Source organism: Penaeus japonicus, unplaced genomic scaffold (assembly GCF_977035675.1).
Source record: "Penaeus japonicus unplaced genomic scaffold, GWHDUDI00000001_assembly GWHDUDI00000028, whole genome shotgun sequence".
NCBI lineage: Eukaryota > Metazoa > Arthropoda > Malacostraca > Decapoda > Penaeidae > Penaeus > Penaeus japonicus.
In genome coordinates, this window is record NW_028234430.1 from 18,850,349 (window position 1) to 18,874,056 (window position 23,708).

The window sequence follows — 23,708 nt, forward strand, 5'->3', positions numbered from 1 at the left end:
TTTCCTCATATTTGAATAGCTTCACTCAATTTTATATTGAAGATTAGATTATTCAAGATTTTTATACTAGTCTTGTCCTTCAGGAGAGTTCCTCTCATTGTGTAATATGAACTTCGTAAAGTCTTGTAAAATTTACTATTTAACAGTATAACTGTTTTCTTAAAATGAAAAACTAAAATAAAGAAGCCTTAGGGTAGGGAAACTCTTGTTACACTTTCTGAGGTTTAATTGGGAACACATACACTGCACTTATTTGGCCTCACAATTCCGGCTGCCTTTGTACGGCTGTTGGTACCCTCCAGCCCAAACTATCACACCTACATATGTAGATATATGAACAATGTAACAATTCTCATTCCACATTATGTGGAGTGAGAGTTGGTGATTTGTTACACATGTTATTTGTCACTTTCTATGGCAGCTAAAATTCAACTCTTACCTTAGCCTAAATAATAAATGAGGTATAGACAGTAGGTATATGAAACATAAAGGTATTCTTATCTTATACATCTTAAATTATTTTAACATAACTTTATTTCAGAGAAAACATCGCTACTATTTCGGACATGGCGTTTAGAAATAATGATAATTTATACACTATATAAGATTTAGACTGTTCCTCTTTAGACAATTCAATTATATATATTACATTAGTGTGTAATATGATGTTCATCTCAGCGAAGTTTTTCCTTTATTTTCATCCTACTACTGAATCATGTGAAAATTAAAATGTCATTTGTTTCTCATTAATTCATAGTTTTTTTTTTTTTTTTTTTTTTAATATCTTCCTTTAAGTGTGTTTCTGTGAGAGCTATCACTGAATATCTGTTGATGTTTGCCATGTCCTCTAGATATGCTAATTTTATTTGTTTTGTTTTTGGAAATAAACCTTGAATATTTAGTAATATGTCTAATATGTTTAAATGTCTACATCATTATTTGTTGTTAAAATTCCCACCTTACTCAGCACCCTGTTGTATTACCCATTTCTGGGGAAGTTAAGCCTTCCCTTGAAGCAGGGATGGGTGTTTCCATGCTTGTTTTTGAACAAATAAGAATGCTTCTTTGGACTGAACATTCTTATTTGTCATTGCTAATGTACCAGTGTTTTTCATCTCCATCAATTCCCTGATTTCTTTCAACTTATTTATCAAATTCTTTTATTATTTTCTTTCTTCATAGTTTAGATCAGGTGTTATCCATACTCATACGTTTTAATTGCCTTCAGTATCATATTTTTCCCTATCAATTGCCATTTTGTTTTTTCATTTCCATGTTTAACCCTTATTGGCCTTGGCCTCAAAGCCTCCTGCGGATATTTTCCTTCTCTATATGTAGTCTCAACTTTAATTTTTTAATTAAGTTGTAAACTTGTTACGAAATGATTGCTTATTTCCATATCATTTGCCTTTCTCTTTTCAGGATTTTCTTCTTTTTCCTCTACATTGAATATGAACTCACTGTTTACTCTGATGCTTCATCTTTCCTCTTCTTTTCTGATTCTTCCATCATTGCTTATGTTGGTTTCTGCTGTTATTTTATCATTATTGACCACCTAGCAGTCTGTTGTTGTTTATTCTGTGCCTGAGCTATTTGTGCTTTTTGTGTCCCTCTTCTGCTTCACTATTTCTGAAAAAAGTTTCTTATATTCCTGTTTGAGCTGTGGCTTAATGGACAGATAATTTTGTTTTACTTGTTAATGCTTTGTCTTTGCCTTTACATTTTTCCCTTTCATAGATTTTATCGTGCTTAATACATTACATTAATACATTGATGTCCTCCAACTAATACTGATTCGAGTTAATAACACAATCTCAAAGAACGCTACAAAATCAATATCACAAAAAACTTTCCTATTATATTTTTGTCTTTTCTTCCTATTAATCTATCAATTGTTAAGCTAATCCATGAGGATGAGGAATCTGCTGTAATTGATCTTGTTCACTCTATTTCCAGTTTGCCTCTCGCTCCCGCAAAAAGTTCTCTTCTTGGTCCACCAACTGTTGCTGTGTTAAACCACGAGGATGAATAGCATGCTGTTGCTGACGAGGCTGTTCATTCTTTAACCATTTTGCTTCTCGTTCCCGCAAAAAGTTCTCTTCTTGGTCCACCAACTGTTGCTGTGTCAATCCACTAGGATGAATAGCATGCTGTTGCTGACGAGGCTGTTCATTCTTTAACCTGTTTGCTTCTCTTTCCCTCAAAAGGTTCTCTTCTTGGTCCACCAACTGTTGCTGTGTTAATCCATGAGGATAATTAGCATGCTGTTGCTGACGAGCCTGTTCATTCTTTAACAATTTTGCTTCTCTTTCCTTCAAAAGGTTCTCTTCTTGGTCCACCAACTGTTGCTGTGTCAATCCACTAGGATGAATAGCATGCTGTTGCTGACGAGGCTGTTCATTCTTTAACCATTTTGCTTCTCGTTCCCGCAAAAAGTTCTCTTCTTGGTCCACCAACTGTTGCTGTTCATTCTTTAACCATTTTGCTTCTCGTTCCCGCAAAAAGTTCTCTTCTTGGTCCACCAACTGTTGCTGTGTTAAACCACGAGGATGAATAGCATGCTGTTGCTGACGAGGCTGTTCATTCTTTAACCATTTTGCTTCTCGTTCCCGCAAAAAGTTCTCTTCTTGGTCCACCAACTGTTGCTGTGTTAATCCACGAGGATGAATAGCATGCTGTTGCTGACGAGCCTGTTCATTCTTTAACCTGTTTGCTTCTCTTTCCTTCAAAAGGTTCTCTTCTTGGTCCACCAACTGTTGCTGTGTTAATCCACGAGAATGATTAGCATGCTGTTGCTGACGAGCCTGTTCATTCTTTTTCCTTTTTTTTTCTCTCCTATTTTTCTGTTAAAGTTGACATTTGGTATTAGATATAGATTCATTGTCTTAAATCATATATATATATATATATATATATATATATATATATATATATATATATACACACAATTTATTATGAAGAATATGAAAAATGGATGTTTTAAGTGATACCATTGTGCTCTAATACAGATCTATCAATCACATTTTACATTATTACCATAAACTTGGGAACCTATTAGAAAATGTAACTATTGTAAATGAAAAGATTTTCATTCAAACAAAAATATTCAATCGCCTAGAAATAATGACATCTATCAGTCTATCATTCATCAGCCCCACACAATTAGATCATAACTACACTACACTCATGTACATCATAAAAACTCATTCACTCTCTTAACACTATTCATCCTAATATGAATGCAAGTTATAACACGCCCCAATCACAGCAATGGCCCTCACACCACATATCCTGAACCTATTTCTCACCACAATCTTCAAGATGTCAAGCTTTCAGGTTATCCTACGGCTAACTGACCGTGACTTTGTACCTGTTGAAACATCTCAAACCAACCAGAAAGAGGCAGAGACACAGAATCTAGTTTATATTCTAAAGAGACAACAGTTTATTACTAACTGGTAAACCCTGAAACACGCCATGCAGACATACATAAAAAAAAACATATGCTACAGAAAACACAGTCTAGTAGGCACAAATTTCCCTGGTTGAGATTTCTACTTAGATCCCGATGTGAGGTCCTTTATTATTAACTGGGATAGCCTTAAATACACCATACTCACAACCATGGATAGCATATACCACAAAAGACAACATAACCGTCTTTTCCGTCGTCTGGTGATAGGAAGACTTAGAAGGCAAAGCTTAACCCATTGTGGATAGATTCGCTTGCCCAGTCTCCAGGATGGGTTATCTTTCAGAGCAAGGCAGCTTGAAGCTACATAATTTGAATCTACCCACTCTCTTTCAGTCACTCATGTTTTATTGTGTTTAGCGACTTATATATGCCAAATTACAGGCTCTATCAATGCTGCAGTTGACAAAAAATGTAGTATATGATCCATATCAGCTCATATTCTTTATACTCAGTGTGATCGAAGTATTGCTGTTTTATGGGGGAACAAAAAGCTATTTTATTTTTTCGTATTTTTGTGCTGTCATGAACGAATACGAACCATATAACCACCCACAATAAAGATAATATGAAAAGGTAAGGAAGAGGAATGAAATCTGTGCTTGTGACTGTGAGTGCCACAGTAAAAGGTATCCATATTGGCACAGGAGCACATTTTAAACACTGGATATGGTTTAAATCACCTTCCTCTTCTCGTTGCCTGCACATCCTTCATCGGTGGTACTTTAGAGCAAGAGGTCGTCAACTTGCTGTGTGCCATCGCTCTCTAAAGATAGTGCTTGTTAGAGACCATGGATGGGTGACATTCAAGGTTCTCTCTCCTGCAAGTACTAGCAGAAAGTGGAGCCATCTAGGTTATGGATATTAAGTTTGCTTAATATTACGGTAATTATAGTAATTATGTCTGCAATTGCCACCATCACTCACTTCTTACAAATAGCACAGTAAAATAGCATAGTGATCCAAAATCCAAACGTCATGTACGTCATGACGCCCGTCGTCAGGCCAAATCTCCTGCGTTATGTACGTCATGACACCCGTCCACAATGGGTTAAGTGTTCGAGCCATCATATATTATGTTTATGTTTATGATAAGTAACATTTCAAAATGAACCAAAATGATTACGCATTATTTGTAAGTTATTTATCAGGTCATTCAAGAGGACAAGCTTATAACTTAATGTAAATTAATGCCAAAGTGCTTTTGGTGGACCTAGTAGTGTTTCTAATACTTATAAAATCGATGAAATGAATACATGGAGTAAAGGCTAAAACCCTCAAGACGATGATATTTGAACAAATGATACAAAACCATGAACCACATTGACACCTACCTAGGTAGTCAGAAATAGGTTGCACCCACTCCTATTGAACTCTCGGCGATGGAATATTATGTGATTTTCACCTGAATTCTCTAAAGGCTGGTTATGATATCAATTATTTCCTTTACTTAAATAAAAGAATATAATTTTTGTTCTACCTCTGATACATATATGAATGATTTGTAATAGCGACTTTTGGTAATTCCCAGAGTCCTGACATCTTCTAGCTCTGTCCCTTTTGTCCTGTCAGTCACTCCCATGTATATTCTTACAATTAATTGTTTACCTAATCATTTGTTATTGATATGGGTTTCTTGTGCAATTACATAGTTCATTACATTTTACATTGTCATTTCTTCATATATATTATACTAAAACACATGGTTTTATACACTTTGTAATACGTTTTTTACTGTTTACTGAAAGAAAGCAGGAAAAAGCAAGACACACACCCATACTGTCGGACATGTCCAAAATTATCCCATGTGGTCTCAGGACCTACCTTAGTTTCCAAGGCATTTTGTGTTGTTGTTGTGGGTTTTCTTCGTAAAGGCAACATACTTTTGAGACCCCACTCACGGCTTAGACACGACTGGTCCTTGTGTGATGGCCTTGCATTATTATGCTTACCTTACTTTTAAGCTAGTGCTTAAATTACCTACTTAGAGGGCTCATAATTAAAGAACGAAGTGTTGTTACAACTGGCGGTTTTACCGCGAGGTGACCCATCAAGCCCATAAGAGTTCATTCCCACTTGATCTCCTCATAAATTTCATTTCACTTTATCTCCTCCCAACTTCATTTCCACTATCTCTCCACCTCCTTTCATCACTTCCTCTTCCACTTTTCAGAATTATAAAAAATAAATAAATAATCCTAAACCCTTCATCCCCACCCTCAGTCACCACCAAACCAAGAATGACCCCTTCCTCTCCACCCACTTCATCTTTGTCACCTTCAAGAAAATCCAAGACCAAGATATAATCAACCTTCCGACTTGGCAGGCCTTCCGAGAGCGCAGGCCTCATCCCTGTGGTCAGCAAATATAGCTCCTTCCAAGCTCGTAATTTTCCACTGTCTCCTAGATGTCACTGCATTGGCTAGGCATCACAGTGGATAAGGACCAAGCTCAGATCGAGTCAACAGTCATTGGTACACTCTCTCAAGAGTCAGCACATGCTGACACAGGTGGGCTCGCCATAGTGCATATAAGCCCAGCAAAGCATCTGCACTGCAAATCTGGCTAATCCTTATCCTCCCCAGGTTTTCGAGTGGACATGATGGCATAACAAAAAGATAGAGAGGGAGTTTCATCCTTCCACTACTATACCTGCTTATTTTCCTTTTCCATTATCATCGAGGCAACCATAGACTCGCATTCAGCCAGGTAGCAGCAAACCTGTGTTACCACAAAAGTCATATCAACTCACCTACTGACTCATGCCAAGCGAGTCACCTTAATAACCAAGATAACTCACCTAACGACCCATGTCAAGTGAATGACCTTAATAGCAAACAGCTGTAATCAGTGATCAGGGTAAACCTCTTCTGCAGCTTCGGCCAGCTTGTTCCTTCTGGATCGAAACCAATGCTTATTTCCAAGGATTCTGATGAGGTGAGGAAGGGGGATTCAGCCCTCTGGATGACCTGGGCTGTGTTCTCTGCTTCCTCACTGGACTTCCCCAAAGCTACCACTGTCACTTCTGTGGACAGCAGAACCGTCAAATCCTGCTCATAAATGAGAAGGGGCTGATTTGCTCTTGGGGAGGCCTGTGTTGTGGCCTTTGTGTGCTCTTCGGTTTCATACCCTCCCTACAGGTCGGATCCCTTTAAGCAGTTACTAGCTCCGGGAATTGGTTGTTTGAGCTCTGGAACTAGGACCAGCTCACACTTTAGATTTGTAGCTAGAAGTCTTGAATTGCTCCAGGGTAACAGCCATAGCCATATTCAGGCATGAGTCGTCATCAGTGATTGTGGTAGAAAGGGTTGTGGTATTGATATCCATGTAAGGAGCACTTCATTCCTCCTCTCACACCCCCACTCACTATGGACTCCGATGAGGAGAAGCCCTCCTTAAAGAATATCCCTCTAAGAGTCACAGTCATTAGGGTTTACGTAGCCACAAGCTCATGCCAAAGGCAGTCGCAGCCTTTTGTAATGCCATAGAGGCAGTGACTGCTTGACTAGCCCAGAAGACCAGTTGATTAATCTGACCAAGCTTATATCCTTGTTTAGTATAATAACATGCTGTGTATGTATTTGGTGATAACAGAGATCTAGTTTAAGTGATCTATATCAACTGTTTATTATAATAACATGCACTGCACAATTGTAAATGTTAAAGGATTATTGTGACAGATTATACCGATGTTGATTGTAACCACGTAACATATTTTAGGTTTGACCACTTTCAATAAACTGGAGTGAGTGCTACACAGTGGTATCAGTCGTCCTTACATCGACACCATTCCCTCAAAGATCAAAGCTTTGCGTGCACTTTACACCAGAGTATACTCAATATCACGGTTTATTTTTTTGTTGCAAAAAGATAAGCTAAGTAAGCTCATGGGCTCATACCCCATCTATGAGGGTTATACTCCCTCTCTTTTTAATTTTACTCTCTTCCTCTCAAATTCTTTTCCTTTCCACTTTATCGCTAGGAACCCTCCTGTCCGTCTCATCTACTTCTTGGTTTGGTGCTTGAATCGGGCTAGACTAAACTTATCTTTTATTTCTCTTATTTCTTCGAAAAATAATCAATATTCCTCTGAAGCTGCTTTAAAATACTTTCTCATTCAAGCCCTGGGTTCCTCAGTTATCATTATATCTGCTTCTTTTATAATATCATCAAGTAACCTAGCAACTCTACTTCTCACTGTTGCTTTGTTACTAAAATCAGGGGCAGCACCCTTCCATTTTTGATTCCCAAGTGTAATAGAGGGTTGACAGTGGCCCCAAGTAATTATTCTTTTAACGCTTTTTTATTATTTACGAATTACAATAACAGCACTTACAATCTCCAGCCCCAAAACCAAATGAAGTATAAAAACCGCTGTTTCTTCCAATATCACCCTTTCAATTTTGTATACTAACTTCTTTGGCCTCCTGGCCCCGAGTTTGTTCATCTTAATTCTTTAAAAGCTTTAAGTTATTTAAACTAGCAGCCTTCAAAGCTGCCAAAAGGAGTAAATTCTCTTAAGCTTTAATATTTCGTGGATAAGCTCCGGCGTTTAACGCATCTTCAGAATTGCAGTCTGACGTCTTATAATTTCCACTACAAAGCCACTGATAAAAGGATTAACATCCGTATATAGATTTACAGTCTATCGCCTACAACTCAGCCATTTTATCTAACGCAACGATGATTATTCTCTACAAACCATAAAGACATCGGAACGCTATATTTTATTTTCGGAGCCTGAGCAGGAATAGTAGGTACTGCTCTTAGTTTAATTATTCGTGCTGAGTTAGGTCAACCAGGAAGACTTATTGGAGATGACCAAATCTATAATGTAGTAGTTACAGCTCATGCATTTGTTATAATTTTCTTTATAGTTATACCTATTATAATTGGAAGATTTGGAAACTGATTAGTGCCTTTAATATTAGGAGCACCTGATATAGCATTCCCACGAATGAATAATATAAGTTTTTGACTACTACCTCCTTCTCTTACCCTTCTTTTATCTAGAGGAATAGTTGAAAGAGGAGTTGGAACAGGGTGGACTGTCTACCCTCCTCTATCGGCCAGAATCGCACATGCAGGGGCCTCTGTAGATCTAGGTATTTTTTCATTACATTTAGCAGGAGTTTCATCAATTTTGTGGGCCGTAAATTTCATAACAACTGTAATTAATATACGATCTACGGGGATAACTATAGACCGAATACCGCTATTCGTCTGAGCACTTTTTATTACAGCACTCTTACTTCTATTATCTCTGCCTGTTCTAGCAGGAGCTATTACAATGCTCCTTACTGATCGTAATCTTAACACTTCATTTTTTGACCCAGCAGGTGGAGGAGATCTAGTCCTTTATCAACACCTATTCTGATTCTTTGGGCACCCAGAAGTCTATGTTTTAATTCTACCTGCCTTTGGGATAATCTCCCACATCATTAGTCAAGAATCAGGTAAAAAAGAAGCTTTCGGTACCTTAGGAATAATCTACGCTATACTAGCCATTGGAGTTCTAGGATTTGTAGTATGAGCACACCATATATTTACAGTAGGAATGGATGTTGATACACGAGCCTACTTCACATCAGCAACAATAATTATTGCCGTTCCCACAGGAATTAAAATCTCTAGTTGACTTGGAACCCTTCATGGGACTCAACTAAATTATAGCCCCTCACTAATTTGAGCGTTAGGATTCGTTTTCTTATTTACTGTAGGAGGATTAACAGGGGTTGTTCTAGCAAATTCTTCAATTGACATTATTCTCCATGACACTTATTACGTAGTAGTCCATTTCCACTACGTTCTTTCAATAGGAGCTGTATTTGGAATTTTTGCAGGAATTGCTCATTGATTCCCTCTTTTTACTGGTCTTACATTAAATCCTAAATGACTAAAAATCCACTTTTTAGTTATATTTGTTGGGGTAAATATTACATTTTTCCCTCAACATTTCTTAGGACTAAATGGTATACCTCGGCGATACTCTGATTATCCTGACGCCTATACAGCTTGAAATGTTGTTTCATCTATTGGATCCACAATTTCATAGATTGCTGTTCTCGGATTTATTATCATTGTATGAGAAGCTCTAACTGCCGCACGGCCTGTATTATTCTCTTTATTTTTACCAACATCTATTGAATGACAGCATAGTCTTCCCCCAGCTGATCATAGTTATATAGAGATTCCATTAATCACTAACTTCTAAAATGGCAGACAGATGCATAGGACTTAAGCTCCTACCAGGAAGAACATTTTCTTCTTTTAGAAAATTTATGGCAACATGAGGTTATTTAGGTTTACAAGACAGAGCTTCACCGCTTATAGAACAATAATTTTTTTTCCATGATCATGCTATGGTAGTATTAATTTTAATTACTACCCTAGTTGGTTACATGATGGCAACTCTTTTCTTTAATACTTTTACCAATCGCTTTCTTTTAGAAGGACAAACTATTGAAATTGTATGGACAGTACTTCCAGCCCTTATTCTTATCTTCATCGCTCTACCTTCCTTACGATTACTCTATTTACTAGATGAAGTTAATAATCCGAGAGTTACATTAAAAACAATTGGTCATCAGTGATACTGAAGATATGAATATTCAGACTTCCTACAAGTAGAATTTGATTCATATATGATTCCGACAAATGAACTTCCCGAAAATGGATTCCGACTTTTGGACTGTACTATTCTCCCTATGAATACACAAATTCGAGTTTTAATTAGTGCCGCTGATGTTATTCACTCATGAACATTTCCTGCTTTAGGGGTTAAAGCTGACGCTATCCCCGGACGACTTAACCAGGTAAGTTTTTTAATGAACCGACCAGGATTGTTTTATGGTCAATGTTCAGAAATTTGTGGAGCTAATCACAGCTTTATACCAATTGTAATTGAAAGCGTTTCAGTTAACTCCTTTTTAAACTGAATTTCTTCTGCCAGAGAAGCTTCACTGGGTGACTGAAAGTAAGTGTAGGTCTTTTAAACCTATAATAGTAATTAACGCCTACTCCTCGTGAAATGAAAAATTAGTTAATTAAATAACATAAGCCTGTCACGCTTAAATAATCATTATCTTTCGATCCCACAAATAGCTCCCTTACTATGATTGAACCTGTTCTTGATATTCTCTGCCACATTTGTTATATTTATTATCCTAAATTATTTCATTAAAGTTCCAGCTAAAATTGAAAAATCTCCTTCAGCCCCACAAAAATAGAAATAACTTGAAAATGAAAACAAACCTATTCTCGGTATTTGACCCTACTTCGAGAGTATTAATATTACCTCTCAACTGACTATCTACATTTCTCGGAATCTTATTTTTACCTATACTCTATTGAGCTATACCATCACGATGGTCTTTACTATGAACTATGATCTCAACTACCCTTCATAAAGAATTTAAAACTCTATTAGGAACTTCGCATCTAGGCACTACACTTATATTTGTCAGATTATTTAGTTTGATTGTCTTCAATAACTTTTTAGGTCTTTTACCTTATGTCTTCACGAGATCTAGTCATCTTACTATAACTCTTGCCTTAGCCATACCCCTCTGATTAGCCTTTATAATTTTCGGCTGGGTGAATCACACCCAACACATATTCGGCCATCTTGTTCCTCAAGGAACTCCAGGCCCACTCATACCATTTATAGTTTTAATTGAAACCATCAGAAACATCATTCGACCTGGGACTTTAGCTGTCCGACTGGCAGCTAATATGATTGCAGGGCACTTATTATTAACCCTCCTCAGAAGAACAGGACCTTCATTATCTATAACTCTCGTGTCTATCTTAATCATTGGGCAAATCTTATTACTTATTTAAGAAGCTGCTGTAGCAGTTATTCAATCTTATGTCTTTGCAGTGTTAAGCACCTTATATGCTAGCGAAGTTACATAAACCCAACTAATGACATCATCCCACGGACACCACGCCTTCCACCTAGTTGATATAAGACCATGACCCCTCACAGGGGTCATGGAGCAATAATGCTAACAACAGGACTAGTTAAATGATTCCATCAGTTTAACCCAGATCTCTTAGCTTTAGGAGTAGTAGCAACTACCCTCACAATAATCCAATGATGACGAGATATTACTCGAGAAGGAACTTACCAAGGTCTTCATACAAAAGCAGTTACTATTGGACTACGATGAGGTATAATCTTATTTATTACATCAGAAGTTTTCTTTTTCTTTTCATTCTTCTGGGCCTTCTTTCATAGAAGCCTTTCTCCTATTGTAGAAGTAGGAAGATGTTGACCTCCTGCCGGAATTCAAACTTTTAACCCATTCCAAATCCCTCTTCTTAATACTGCAATTCTCCTAGCCTCGGGTGCCACAGTTACTTGAGCCCACCACGCAATTATAGAATCTCACCATTTCCAGGCTCTTCAAGGTCTAGCTATTACTGTATTTTTAGGATTGTATTTTACCGCCCTTCAAGCACTAGAGTTATTATGAAGCTCCCTTTACAATTGCCGATTCTGTATATGGTTCTACTTTCTTCGTTGCCACTGGATTTCATGGATTACACGTTATTATTGGGAGAACGTTTCTTACAGTTTGTCTCTACCGTTTATATAAGTGCCACTTTTCAGCTGCTCATCACTTTGGATTTGAAGCTGCTGCCTGATACTGGCACTTCGTTGATGTAGTCTGATTATTCCTCTATATCTCTATCTATTGATGAGGAGGTTGCCTTTTTAGTATAACAGTATATTTGGCTTCCAACCAGAAGGTCTAGAGTAAATCTAGAAAAGGCAATGATTATCTTGTTATTTTCCATCCTCATTACACTTGTTATTAGCTCTGCAGTTATAATCCTTGCTTCACTTCTAGCAAAAAAGACAATTATAGACCGAGAAAAAAAACTCACCATTTGAATGTGGATTTGACCCTAAAGGATCCGCCCGACTCCCTTTCTCTCTACGGTTTTTTCTAATTGCATTTTTTTTTCTTTATTTTTGATGTTGAAATTACCCTTCTCTTACCTCATGCTATAATTATCAATTTCTCAAATATCTACCATGAATGAAATGAGCTTACTGGAGTTATAGTAAAAAATGACATTTGATTTGCACTCAAAAGGTGCTTCACTAGAAGCTAACTTCAAACTTAAGTAAAAAGCGAATAATTGCATTCAGTTTCGGCCTGACCCTTGGTGTTGACTCACCTTTATTTATTGGTTAAAGCCAAAAAGAGGCATATCACTGTTAATGATAGAAATGGAGTTTAACTTCTAACCAAGGGAACAGGTAGATCAAGAAGAAGCTGCTAACTTCTCCCTTGAGCGGTTAAACTCCGTTTATGTTCCTGTTATTATAGTGTAAAGAACGCATTACATTTTCATTGTAAAGCTAAAGGTTATAATCATTTTAAAAACATTGTACATAAATTAGAATATCCATTCAGGCAGCGGTTGCCTCCCTTGCAGCTTCAATGCAATACTCTTATATAAGCTATGTAAGTAAACTGAGATAAATACTAATGCAATTACCCAAAGAAGAAAACTTAGTATATACACCTTCAGGCTATTATCCTGAAAAACCTGTAAATATTTAGAGCTTTTTCTAGCAAGAGAGTAAATTCCTTGTCCTCCGTAGTATTCCGATCACCCTATATCTCCCACTCTCTGATACACCTCTCCACTCCCTAAAAAGTTTTTTCTAGCCCCATAAGTGGATAAATAAGGTATAAATCATATTGACCCTGAAAATACGACCATTTTATAAACATCTAAAGAATTCAACTTATATCTAACAGCACTTAAATTTAACAGATATCCTACCGCCGCCTCAATTACTCTTATAATTAAAGATGACGTTTTAAAAAAGGGTCTTATACAAATTATATAAGGACAAGGAAAAATTAGCCAAGCCAAACTAGCTCCGCCAAAAATAGCCCCTACTCCCAACCCTATTATAGGATTAGTCATCACTTTTCCCTCGTCACTAACAGAATATAAATTACCTAGGTTAAAATCCCCGGATAATGTGTAATATAATAATCGCATTGTATAACATTCAGTCAACCCAGTTGCTAAAGCATATAACAGAAAAGACACCAAGTTAATGGGAGACATGAATGCTACCTCCAAAATTATATCCTTAGAATAAAATCCAGCTAAAAAAGGTGTTCCACACAAAGCAAGGTTTGCAAGGTTTATACATATCCCTGTCAAAGGTATATGATATACTAGTCCTCCTATCATATGAATATCCTGATAATCTTTCACTCTATGAATTACAGCTCCAGCGCATATAAACAGAAGTGCCTTAAATAATGCGTGTACTAACAAATGAAAAAGCCGCAGTTGCTCGTGCAGTAACATTAATTGTTCCAATGAACAAGAGTCTGGCTTACTCTCAGGCAATGACTCAGAACTAGATGGTGCATTTGACATTACCAATGACTAATCAAGAGTTATTATTTCTGTTATGACAGCGACTATTTGATATAGAATGTGAAAATAATTTGTGTCAAAAAACATAGAATCTAGTTCAATCTGAAGTGGACCTGCATGTTCACTACATTTTTTGACATCATTAATTTTCAGTGACATCACAACACTAAATGGACATCATCTAAATGTGATTTAGTAATTGAAAGCTACTCACATGAGGAACCGAATGGTGTATTACTTGAATTAATTCGATTTACCTGTCCCAAGTTATGACGGGAAAAATATTTCACAGGTGCCAATGCCCATCGAATATCAAAGTGTACCCAGGCTCCTTTTATAGAGCATACTTGAAAATACTAAAATAGACTTTCAAAACACTATCTACTAAAAGTTGTCAAACTGTTTTTATACATATTACACTAAATGGTAATTATTCGACAACCTCTATGAATTTTTTCCACATGAATATCTATCTTGATCCTTCATCCATTTGAGTATATAGGAGAAACTCCAGATGCAAAATGTGGCAGGTATAGCTGCATCTATAGTTAGACTATCACAGTCAGAAAGAAAATATAGTGGGCGGTGTCAATTGGGCTGGGAAGCACATATACTGGACGAATTTGTCTTCTTGGGAAACTGGATCAGGCCTGCAGCATTCTTCCCTGCATTTGGACTTATTCGTCTGCATGGTAAGTAAAGGGTTAATACCGTCATACAAAAAGTGCAAACTTTAATTTCCTAATATAAGCCGTAATTTCCAAATAGAAAGAGAGACTGTTAACTGCTCCTTTGACCTAATTGGCTGCTTCACGATGCTTCTTTCATGTTCATTCTCACATTCCTCAGATGTGTTTCGTCCCATTTTAAAATTCAGACATAGTTCCTAAGCCACCTCTGGCTGTGCTGCCATACCTCAAGTGTATCCAATCACACGTCATCGAATTAGGTACGTATGTACTGTTTTCGAACTAGGTACAACTGTGCTGTCATCGAATTAGGTACGCCTGTGCTGTCATCGAACTAGGTACATCTGTGCTGTCATCGAACTAGGTACGTCTGTGCTGTCATCGAACTAGGTACGTCTGTGCTGTCATCGAACTAGGTACATCTGTGCTGTCATCGAACTAGGTACATCTGTGCTGTCATCGAACTAGGTACATCTGTGCTGTCATCGAACTAGGTACATCTGTGCTGTCATCGAACTAGGTACATCTGTGCTGTCATCGAACTAGGTACGTCTGTGCTGTCATCGAACTAGGTACATCTGTGCTGTCATCGAACTAGGTACATCTGTGCTGTCATCGAACTAGGTACATCTGTGCTGTCATCGAACTAGGTACATCTGTGCTGTCATCGAACTAGGTACATCTGTGCTGTCATCGAACTAGGTACATCTGTGCTGTCATCGAACTAGGTACATCTGTGCTGTCATCGAACTAGGTACGTCTGTGCTGTCATCGAACTAGGTACGTCTGTGCTGTCATCGAACTAGGTACATCTGTGCTGTCATCGAACTAGGTACATCTGTGCTGTCATCGAACTAGGTACGTCTGTGCTGTCATCGAACTAGGTACGTCTGTGCTGTCATCGAACTAGGTACATCTGTGCTGTCATCGAACTAGGTACATCTGTGCTGTCATCGAACTAGGTACGTCTGTGCTGTCATCGAACTAGGTACGTCTGTGCTGTCATCGAACTAGGTACATCTGTGCTGTCATCGAACTAGGTACGTCTGTGCTGTCATCGAACTAGGTACATCTGTGCTGTCATCGAACTAGGTACATCTGTGCTGTCATTGAACTAGGTACATCTGTGCTGTCATCGAACTAGGTACATCTGTGCTGTCATTGAACTAGGTACATCTGTGCTGTCATTGAACTAGGTACATCTGTGCTGTCATCGAACTAGGTACGTCTGTGCTGTCATCGAACTAGGTACATCTGTGCTGTCATCGAACTAGGTACATCTGTGCTGTCATCGAACTAGGTACGTCTGTGCTGTCATCGAACTAGGTACATCTGTGCTGTCATCGAACTAGGTACGTCTGTGCTGTCATCGAACTAGGTACGTCTGTGCTGTCATCGAACTAGGTACATCTGTGCTGTCATCGAACTAGGTACATCTGTGCTGTCATCGAACTAGGTACATCTGTGCTGTCATCGAACTAGGTACGTCTGTGCTGTCATCGAACTAGGTACGTCTGTGCTGTCATCGAACTAGGTACGTCTGTGCTGTCATCGAACTAGGTACGTCTGTGCTGTCATCGAACTAGGTACATCTGTGCTGTCATCGAACTAGGTACGCCTGTGCTGTCATCGAACTAGGTACGTCTGTGCTGTCATCGAACTAGGTACGTATGTGCTGTCATCGAACTAGGTACGTCTGTGCTGTCATCGAACTAGGTACGCCTGTGCTGTCATCGAACTAGGTACGTCTGTGCTGTCATCGAACTAGGTACGTCTGTGCTGTCACAGACGAAAGAACACTTTAGGTCTGGCCTCCAGTTATCTCGCCTAAGCCTGGTCAAGGCGGCGACCCAACCCTTGTTCCTGAAACACCTACATTCTTCAGCCATTCAGCCCCCTGTACTTGGGTTTAGTGTCTAACTTGGCTTCAAATGTTTATAGAGGTAAACATTCTAATGCACTCAAGGCTGAGTAGGGGAGCAGTGCCTTTTATACTTTTTTGAACAAAATATTACAATAGAAATGGAGAAATGCCTGGGTTAATGAGTGACAATAAAGGAAAAAGGTTCCCTTAGTAGCAGTGTGACGTATATTCAGGTTTAAACATTTTAGCGAGGAATCAAAGACTGAAGTGATGACTCATAGACAGCATTTCTGTCTCAGACATCTTGCAGTCTATGACCATTCGTGAATATTGTAAGGCACTGATATTGATATTATGTGACCCAAGACATTGATCATGTATGTCTACTTAATTCAATGCAATATCGATGGCAGTCTGTTTTGACCTGACGCTTCCTGACTCCTGTGTTCGTTTCCGCCTTGGAACCCCAACTTCTCTAGACAGCTGCGTTTGTTACTGGAAGGCCCGTGGCGTAGAAAGTGACTGAGAATTTGTATTTAAGAAGGACAGAAGGAACCCAGGGCAGACAGATCAGGACAGGTCAGACAGACAGACTAGAGTGAACAGCTCTAAACTCTGGCCTTCGGCCAGAGTCTGGTGTATTAACAGTCCACAATAAAGACCATGGCACGTGAACATCTGTCTGCTTATCCATCGACCTACAACAAGGGCATCGAGTGGTTATAACAACTGCTCTCAGTGGTAGGTTATAACTAGTAGCACCGGTGGTTACAATTAGTACCAGCTGGTGGTTCACAACTGGTGCCAGCTGGTGGTTCACAACTGGTGCCAGCTGGTGGTTCACAACTGGTACCAGCTGGTGGTTCACAACTGGTGCCAGCCGGTGGGTGCCACGATTTTGCTGGTATCGAGAATGAAAATGGAGAATGCGCTGAAGTTCCCGCCCACCGCCCACACCACAGTAAGAATTTTGCCCGCCCGCCCACCCTGTTCTACCTGTTCTGACAAACACCGCCGCCCATAGCAGCTGACTTGTCCGTGCTACGTTACTTCCTGCACGTCGACACCCATCTATCATGGCAACCCAAGACTGCCCGCTGCAGATTTTAGGCTTAACACGAGTGCCCCAACCCCTGGTCAGGAAGTCTTTGACACGAGCAGAAAAGGCCACAGATGAGAAGTCAAGAGGAACACCACACTGATCCACGATACGACCTACAACCTGCCCTCAGACGCCCATCTACATTTTGACATCGAGATATCAAAATCCCGTAAGTAAGAGAAACCCAGGCTCTTTTGTTAGGTTTTGTTAGATTTCGTTAGGATTTAGGAATTTTTATGCTGTGATTTTCTTTCTTTTTCGTGATTGTTACTCTGTTTTTCTATTGTGAAACACCTGCGGGGGAGTGTAATTCTGCAGGACTTCCATCCTCTTCCCTCCCTTATGCTTAGGTGTGAACGAATTAATCGTTGAAAGGGAAAGTCCCCCCCCCCCTGCTCTCTTCCCCTGTTTCCTCATCTCACCTTGATGACCCCGTTATAACGGCCTCCCTGACGGCCTACTGGACTTTTCTTATCTAATCTTATGTGAAGAATGGCCAGAATATTCTGAAATTCTGTTTGCTATATAAATGCTGAGAATCAGACATTTTCATGTGGTACGTATTGTTTCTTTGCACGTCCCGACATCTCCCCCTCTCCCCCCCATGACCTGACCTGAGTCGATGTTTTTACTTCCCTTTTGTCATAAAACAACCCTTTTTGTTTTTATCTATATTTCCCTTATTCGGACAAGGTAATTTGGAGAATTTTTATTGGCTTTACTCTCCAAAATATTTATTCTGAAAGTGAACCTTTACAAGATTTTACATGTTCAATTACGATTATCGAAAGGGACCCGATATTGTATTTAGACTATGTAAATTCTTGACAGCTTTCACTTTCATTCTGAATCTGTACTGGCGATCAGTGTTGCATGATTCCTATCTTCTGTTATTTTTGTACTTTCTTTCATTGACCCGTGCTATTGCTACTCGTATTTTTCTGCATCTTGCAACTTCGGATAATGTATTCTGGAGACATTTTATTAACTGTTCCTCTCCAGAATATTTGTTTTGCAAGTAAACCTTTGAAAGATTTTCCATACTTGATTACAATTATCGAAGGAGAAGCGATATTGTATTTAAACCATGTAAATTCTTAATAGTTTTCACTTTCCTTCCGAATCTGTGCTGGTGATCAGTATTGCCAGATTTTTATCTATCAATTTATCTTTTCACCACTCATTAAAGTACGCCTGTTATTACTTTTCTCGTCGACAAGTGCTACTCATGTTCGTATTTTCTCTGTATCTTGTAAACCTGCATCTTCTGAGCTTGCACTTATTACTTAATTACGATTTCTTCTTTGTTTGTTCTCCTTTTAGCAGTTGCAAGGTGTTATTATTGTTGTTTGTCGCTTCAGTAAGCCGTGCGCAAGGCACGCAGGTTATTCAGGTAGCCATGTAAGAGGCATGTCGCATTAATAAGCCGTGCACAAGGCACGCATGTTATTCAGGTAGCCATGCAAGAGGCATGTCGCTTCAGTAAGCCATGCGCAATGCACGCATGTTATTCAGGTAGCCATGCAAGAGGCATGTCGCTTCAGTAAGCCGTGCAAGGAGCACGCAGGTTGTTTTTATGCAGTACACCCCCCCCCCCCCAGCGGTCGAAAAGGTTTCCTGCACGTTTCATATATATGTAACCCCCCCTCCTCCCTGTATACCTACTGTGTTGTGTTGGTGCATGTTTTCACCAAGGTAGAACGGTGGTTGAGTTATACAGTGTTTGGGTGCATGGCAAAATCAACCCAACTGCACCTTTGAGGTACAGGGCATCACGCCAGTTACACCTGCCCACCGTATCTAGTTCGCCTGTTACCCATAAGTTGTGGTGGTGTTTGAATTGTTTGCCCCAGAGGGTAGCTACTGTCCGACTCACACCCTCCATGCACTGACACCACCAGTCGTGATACAAAATATTTTATGTATGTATTCTCAAATGAACTGCCACCTATATCTCATGAAGTCATAGTGAGATTTTGTTCTGGGATAAGCTAATCCTACCACACATTTATGAAACCCTTAAGTTCTATACGCTCTTTTAGTAATTTACAAGTTCTTCTAGCCTATGCTCACTCGAGTCGTTTCCTAACTTCACTGACTATGCAAGCTTGTCACGTTATGTTGTCACTCTCCCCTCATTTCGCTTAAGCAATCACACCTTTGCTTTAATTACTTTCTCGCACACAATGTTCTCTATAGTCACAGCCAACTTGTATTTACTGTATGTACTGTAATCTTGTATTTTTATGATATATGTATGTTTTTGGAGCCATCTCTTAGGGCCCACCTATTCACTGCAGTCACCTATTTTATGCTGTCATGAGGCCAGACTTAGTGCCTACTCTTACACTGCAGTTACACCCTATTGAATTGTTTCTCATATCATACACATTACTGGGGCCACTGATTAGTGCCCATTGGTGCTGCTGTGCCGGCCAATGAATTTGTTAGTGTTTTAGCTTATGGTTGAATATCACAGCTACCTACGAAGTCTGGTGCAGATAGCCCCCAATGACCTGGAGCCCACTTGTAGGGTGGAGACATTAATTTTAGCTAGATCATAATAGTTAAAGCCTGGTTATTTCTCTAACTAAGATACGACGGGGGCTGTCTAGTAGCGTGGTCCGAGCGATGTAAGGCACTGATACTGATATTATGAGACCCAAGACATTGATCATGTATCTCTACTTAATTTACTGCAATATCGATGGCAGTCTGTTTTGACCTGACGCTTCCTGTCTCCTGTGTTCGTTTCCGCCCTGGAACCCCAACTTCTCTAGACAGCTGCGTTTGTTACTGGAAGGCCCGTGGCGTAGAAAGTGACTGAGAATTTGTATTTAAGAAGGACAGAAGGAACCCAGGGCATAGTATTTAGATCAGGACAGAGAGGTCAGACAGACAGACTAGGGTGAACAGCTCTGACCTCTGGCCTTCGGCCAGAGTCTGGTGTATTAACAGTCCACAATAAAGACCATGGTACGTGAACGTTTGTCTGCTTATCCACCGACCTGCAACTAGGGCATCGAGTGGTTATAACAACTGCTCTCAGTGGTGGGTTACAACTAGTGGCACCGGTGGTTACAGCTAGTACCAGCTGGTGGTTTACAAATATCAACCCAAGGGGTTAGATCTACTGGAGACAAGAAAAACTTTTTTCTCCATGTCCACAGTAAATTTTGAAGTTGTTAGTAATCCTGGATAATGCATTTTTGTGTTAAAAAAAGGCTCATGTCGACCACATACATTTAATACAATAATTCTGATGATAGCTATTTTGAACAGAATTGATAAACAATTTTGCTTTTACTGACACCAGATATATGTTGTTCATTCTTGGTATCTTATAAATTACGGTCAGCTGACCCTGTTACCAGATACATGATATTTTCGTAGGAGTATAAAAAAAAAAAGATATATATATGTATGTGTATGTATATATATATATATATTTCTGAATCATAGCCCTTTTATCTTTACATCTGTTACAAATTTACACTACACTTACGCATACAAACCCATATAAATAATCAGGATGTGCACAGATGAATGAGATCATTTCTCATCTTTATTTCTGTGAACGTTGCCGAAACACATAACATGAATAGATACCCACGCCAACGCAAACACACACACACACACAGACTCTGAGCGATATCTAATTTTTTTCTCCAAGCGATTTCAAACCCTTTGCGATACGACAACAAAAGTATTTTTCTTACGGATTTGCTGATAAGTGAACCCATAACGACTGAATGCTTTTCCTTTGACAGAAAAGTCTATTTGTCAACAGCACACCATCAAGAGTGTCACTGAAATGTTTGGCTGGCTGAACAAACGGTGTATGTTATCTTATCTTGTGATAAGAACCAATACTCAGCAAGTCCATGTACATTTTGTCCGTTTATTTTTCATAATTTTACTGTTTCATTTGTAGCTTTAAGATATAATCAGTACATCCATTTTTCTTTAAACAAATTTCTGGTAATAAAAAATTATAATTCCTTTAGTTCCTCTCTCGTTACTATCTCTGCGATCCATAACTTGAAGCCTTAAGGTGACATCAGTAGGAGCACTCAGAGCCAGAGCACAGTGACGAACCGCCAGCGATCGGGTGAGTACATCTCAGAGCAGTGCATTCAGGATGGACAGAGGTGACGAGTGTTTGCCATTGGGGTCATCTAGGGCGGCATGTCTGATCGGGGTGTGGGGGGGGGGGCAAAAAGCAAGTGGTAAATTTTGACAAAAGGCTACCATGTTATCAAATTCTTCAAAACGGAGGGCCCCGCCTTGAAGGGGGGAGGGGGGTTATTATTGGCCGCAAAGAAACCAATTAGTTTAAGCGCCTCAGTGAAACAGTTCTTGCCGAAGTGTACCGTTGAATTCGCTCGATTAAGTTGCGGACGATCTCCCGCCGCTTGATTTCTCTTCTTATGATGTCATTACACGCAAAGGAATTGTGGTGACGGCATGAAATAAACGGTATTCATTCAAAAGAACGGTGTTCATTTTCTACATATTATACATATTATACTTGTAATGTCACATGTAATGTCAGAAAATGAAGTGACAATTATCAATAGTATTTTCCTCAGAATAATTTCCACTAATCTGCGTTCTAGCGCAATAACCTCACCTCCTTGCGAATATTTATATAGTATTTAGAAATTTATCATTTTTATATTTTCAATTCTTCCTGTGCGAAATCGATTAGAAATTCGTTGTATTTTATTCATATTTATTTAGGTACCTGTATATAAAACTGGAGGCAGATATTTTTAGTTGTTATTTTTGCATTTACTTCCTCTATCGTGCACAACATAACTCCCATATTTTCATGCAATAAAGTGTATTATTCAAGAGAATTGGCAAAATTCGTTATGTGGTTTACATTTTTAAGTTACATCAAATGAAGGCTATTAATCACGAAACACAATTTGATTATCAAATCATCAAATCGCGTTTTTCTCCTTTTTTCTTTGTGAGATAAAAAAATGTGCGTCAAATTTTATTTTTGGAGGGGGGGGGCGAACATTTAGTACGTGAAAAAATCATACACCAATTTTTCACAACACTCTTCCGGAAACTGAAGCTATGATAATGATAATGGGGGCAATAATCGAGCCATCCAAGCCTCAGACTCAGGGGCAACACTCGCTGGCACACACTCGCAAGTCAGCACACGCTGACACAGGCCGGGCTCGCTATAGCGGCACACACACACATATATATATATATGTGTGTGTATGTGCGTGTGTGTATATGTTTAATGCCTGTGATTATATTAGATACAGTGAGTTGTGTCATAATAGGTACATTCTCATACTGTAATGATTTTTACATATTTTTTTTCGTGGCGTAAAAACAAACAAAACATGCAAGCGCACCCACTCACACTCACACACACACACACACACACACACGCACACGCACGCATGTATAATTCATGTGAATACTTTTCTTTATAAAGTAAACACGACAGCCTTTGACGGCAGATCATACCTCAGGCGATTATCACAGTAGATTTGACTGGCAGCCCAGATAAGTCTGAGGGCCGAGACTAGTTTTTTTTTTTACGAAATTTGATGCAAAAGATTTTGTTAAATATCTCGATATCAAATGAAAAAAAGATCATAAGATAGGTCTTAGAAATTAAAGTGCAATGCTGTGTATGTCACCATACCATCGCAGCAACCTCATAACATGTCATAACTACATAATGATGCATGGAATTTCTGATGGTACATATATACACCATTGGAACAATTTACTAGCGAAAAAGTTTATCGGTATATACCGATACAGGGAAAGGGTTAGTCAGCATAATATTAATGATGATGATACAATACCAAGGATAATAATAACAATAATGATGATAATGATACTAGTAATAACGATAATAATGATAATAAGAATAATTATAAAGGTAATATAAAAATGATAATGATAATTACAATGATGGTAATAATAACAACAATGATGATAATAATTATAATAATGATAATGATAGCGATGATAACAATAACTAATGATAAAGACAATTATCATTATGATAATAGATAATGATGATAATAATGAAAATGATAATAATAATGATGATAATAGTAATAGCAATGATGATAATAACAGTAATGATAATAATTATGATAATAAGGATAATTA

General features: G+C 38.6%; 2 protein-coding genes across 2 annotated transcripts in view; one reads left to right on the plus strand and one right to left on the minus strand.

The window, feature by feature from the left end:
* Positions 1-208: 208 nt before the first annotated feature.
* Positions 209-21,392, minus strand: LOC147468518 (uncharacterized). Its single transcript, XM_086553469.1, has 2 exons — positions 21,269-21,392; positions 209-2,843 (listed from the first exon to the last, which is right to left on the minus strand). The coding sequence occupies exons 1-2, from the start codon at positions 21,290-21,292 to the stop codon at positions 1,947-1,949; spliced, it is 921 nt and encodes a 306-aa protein (XP_086409595.1). The 5' UTR covers positions 21,293-21,392; the 3' UTR covers positions 209-1,946.
* A 91-nt stretch (positions 21,393-21,483) lies between these two features.
* The window catches only part of LOC122267971 (uncharacterized), a 4,978-nt gene continuing 2,753 nt past the window's right edge, over positions 21,484-23,708 (plus strand). Inside the window, exon 1 of the mRNA XM_043038195.2 lies at positions 21,484-21,660. The gene's annotated coding sequence lies outside the window, so the exon portion shown is untranslated. The remainder of the gene's footprint in view (positions 21,661-23,708) is intronic.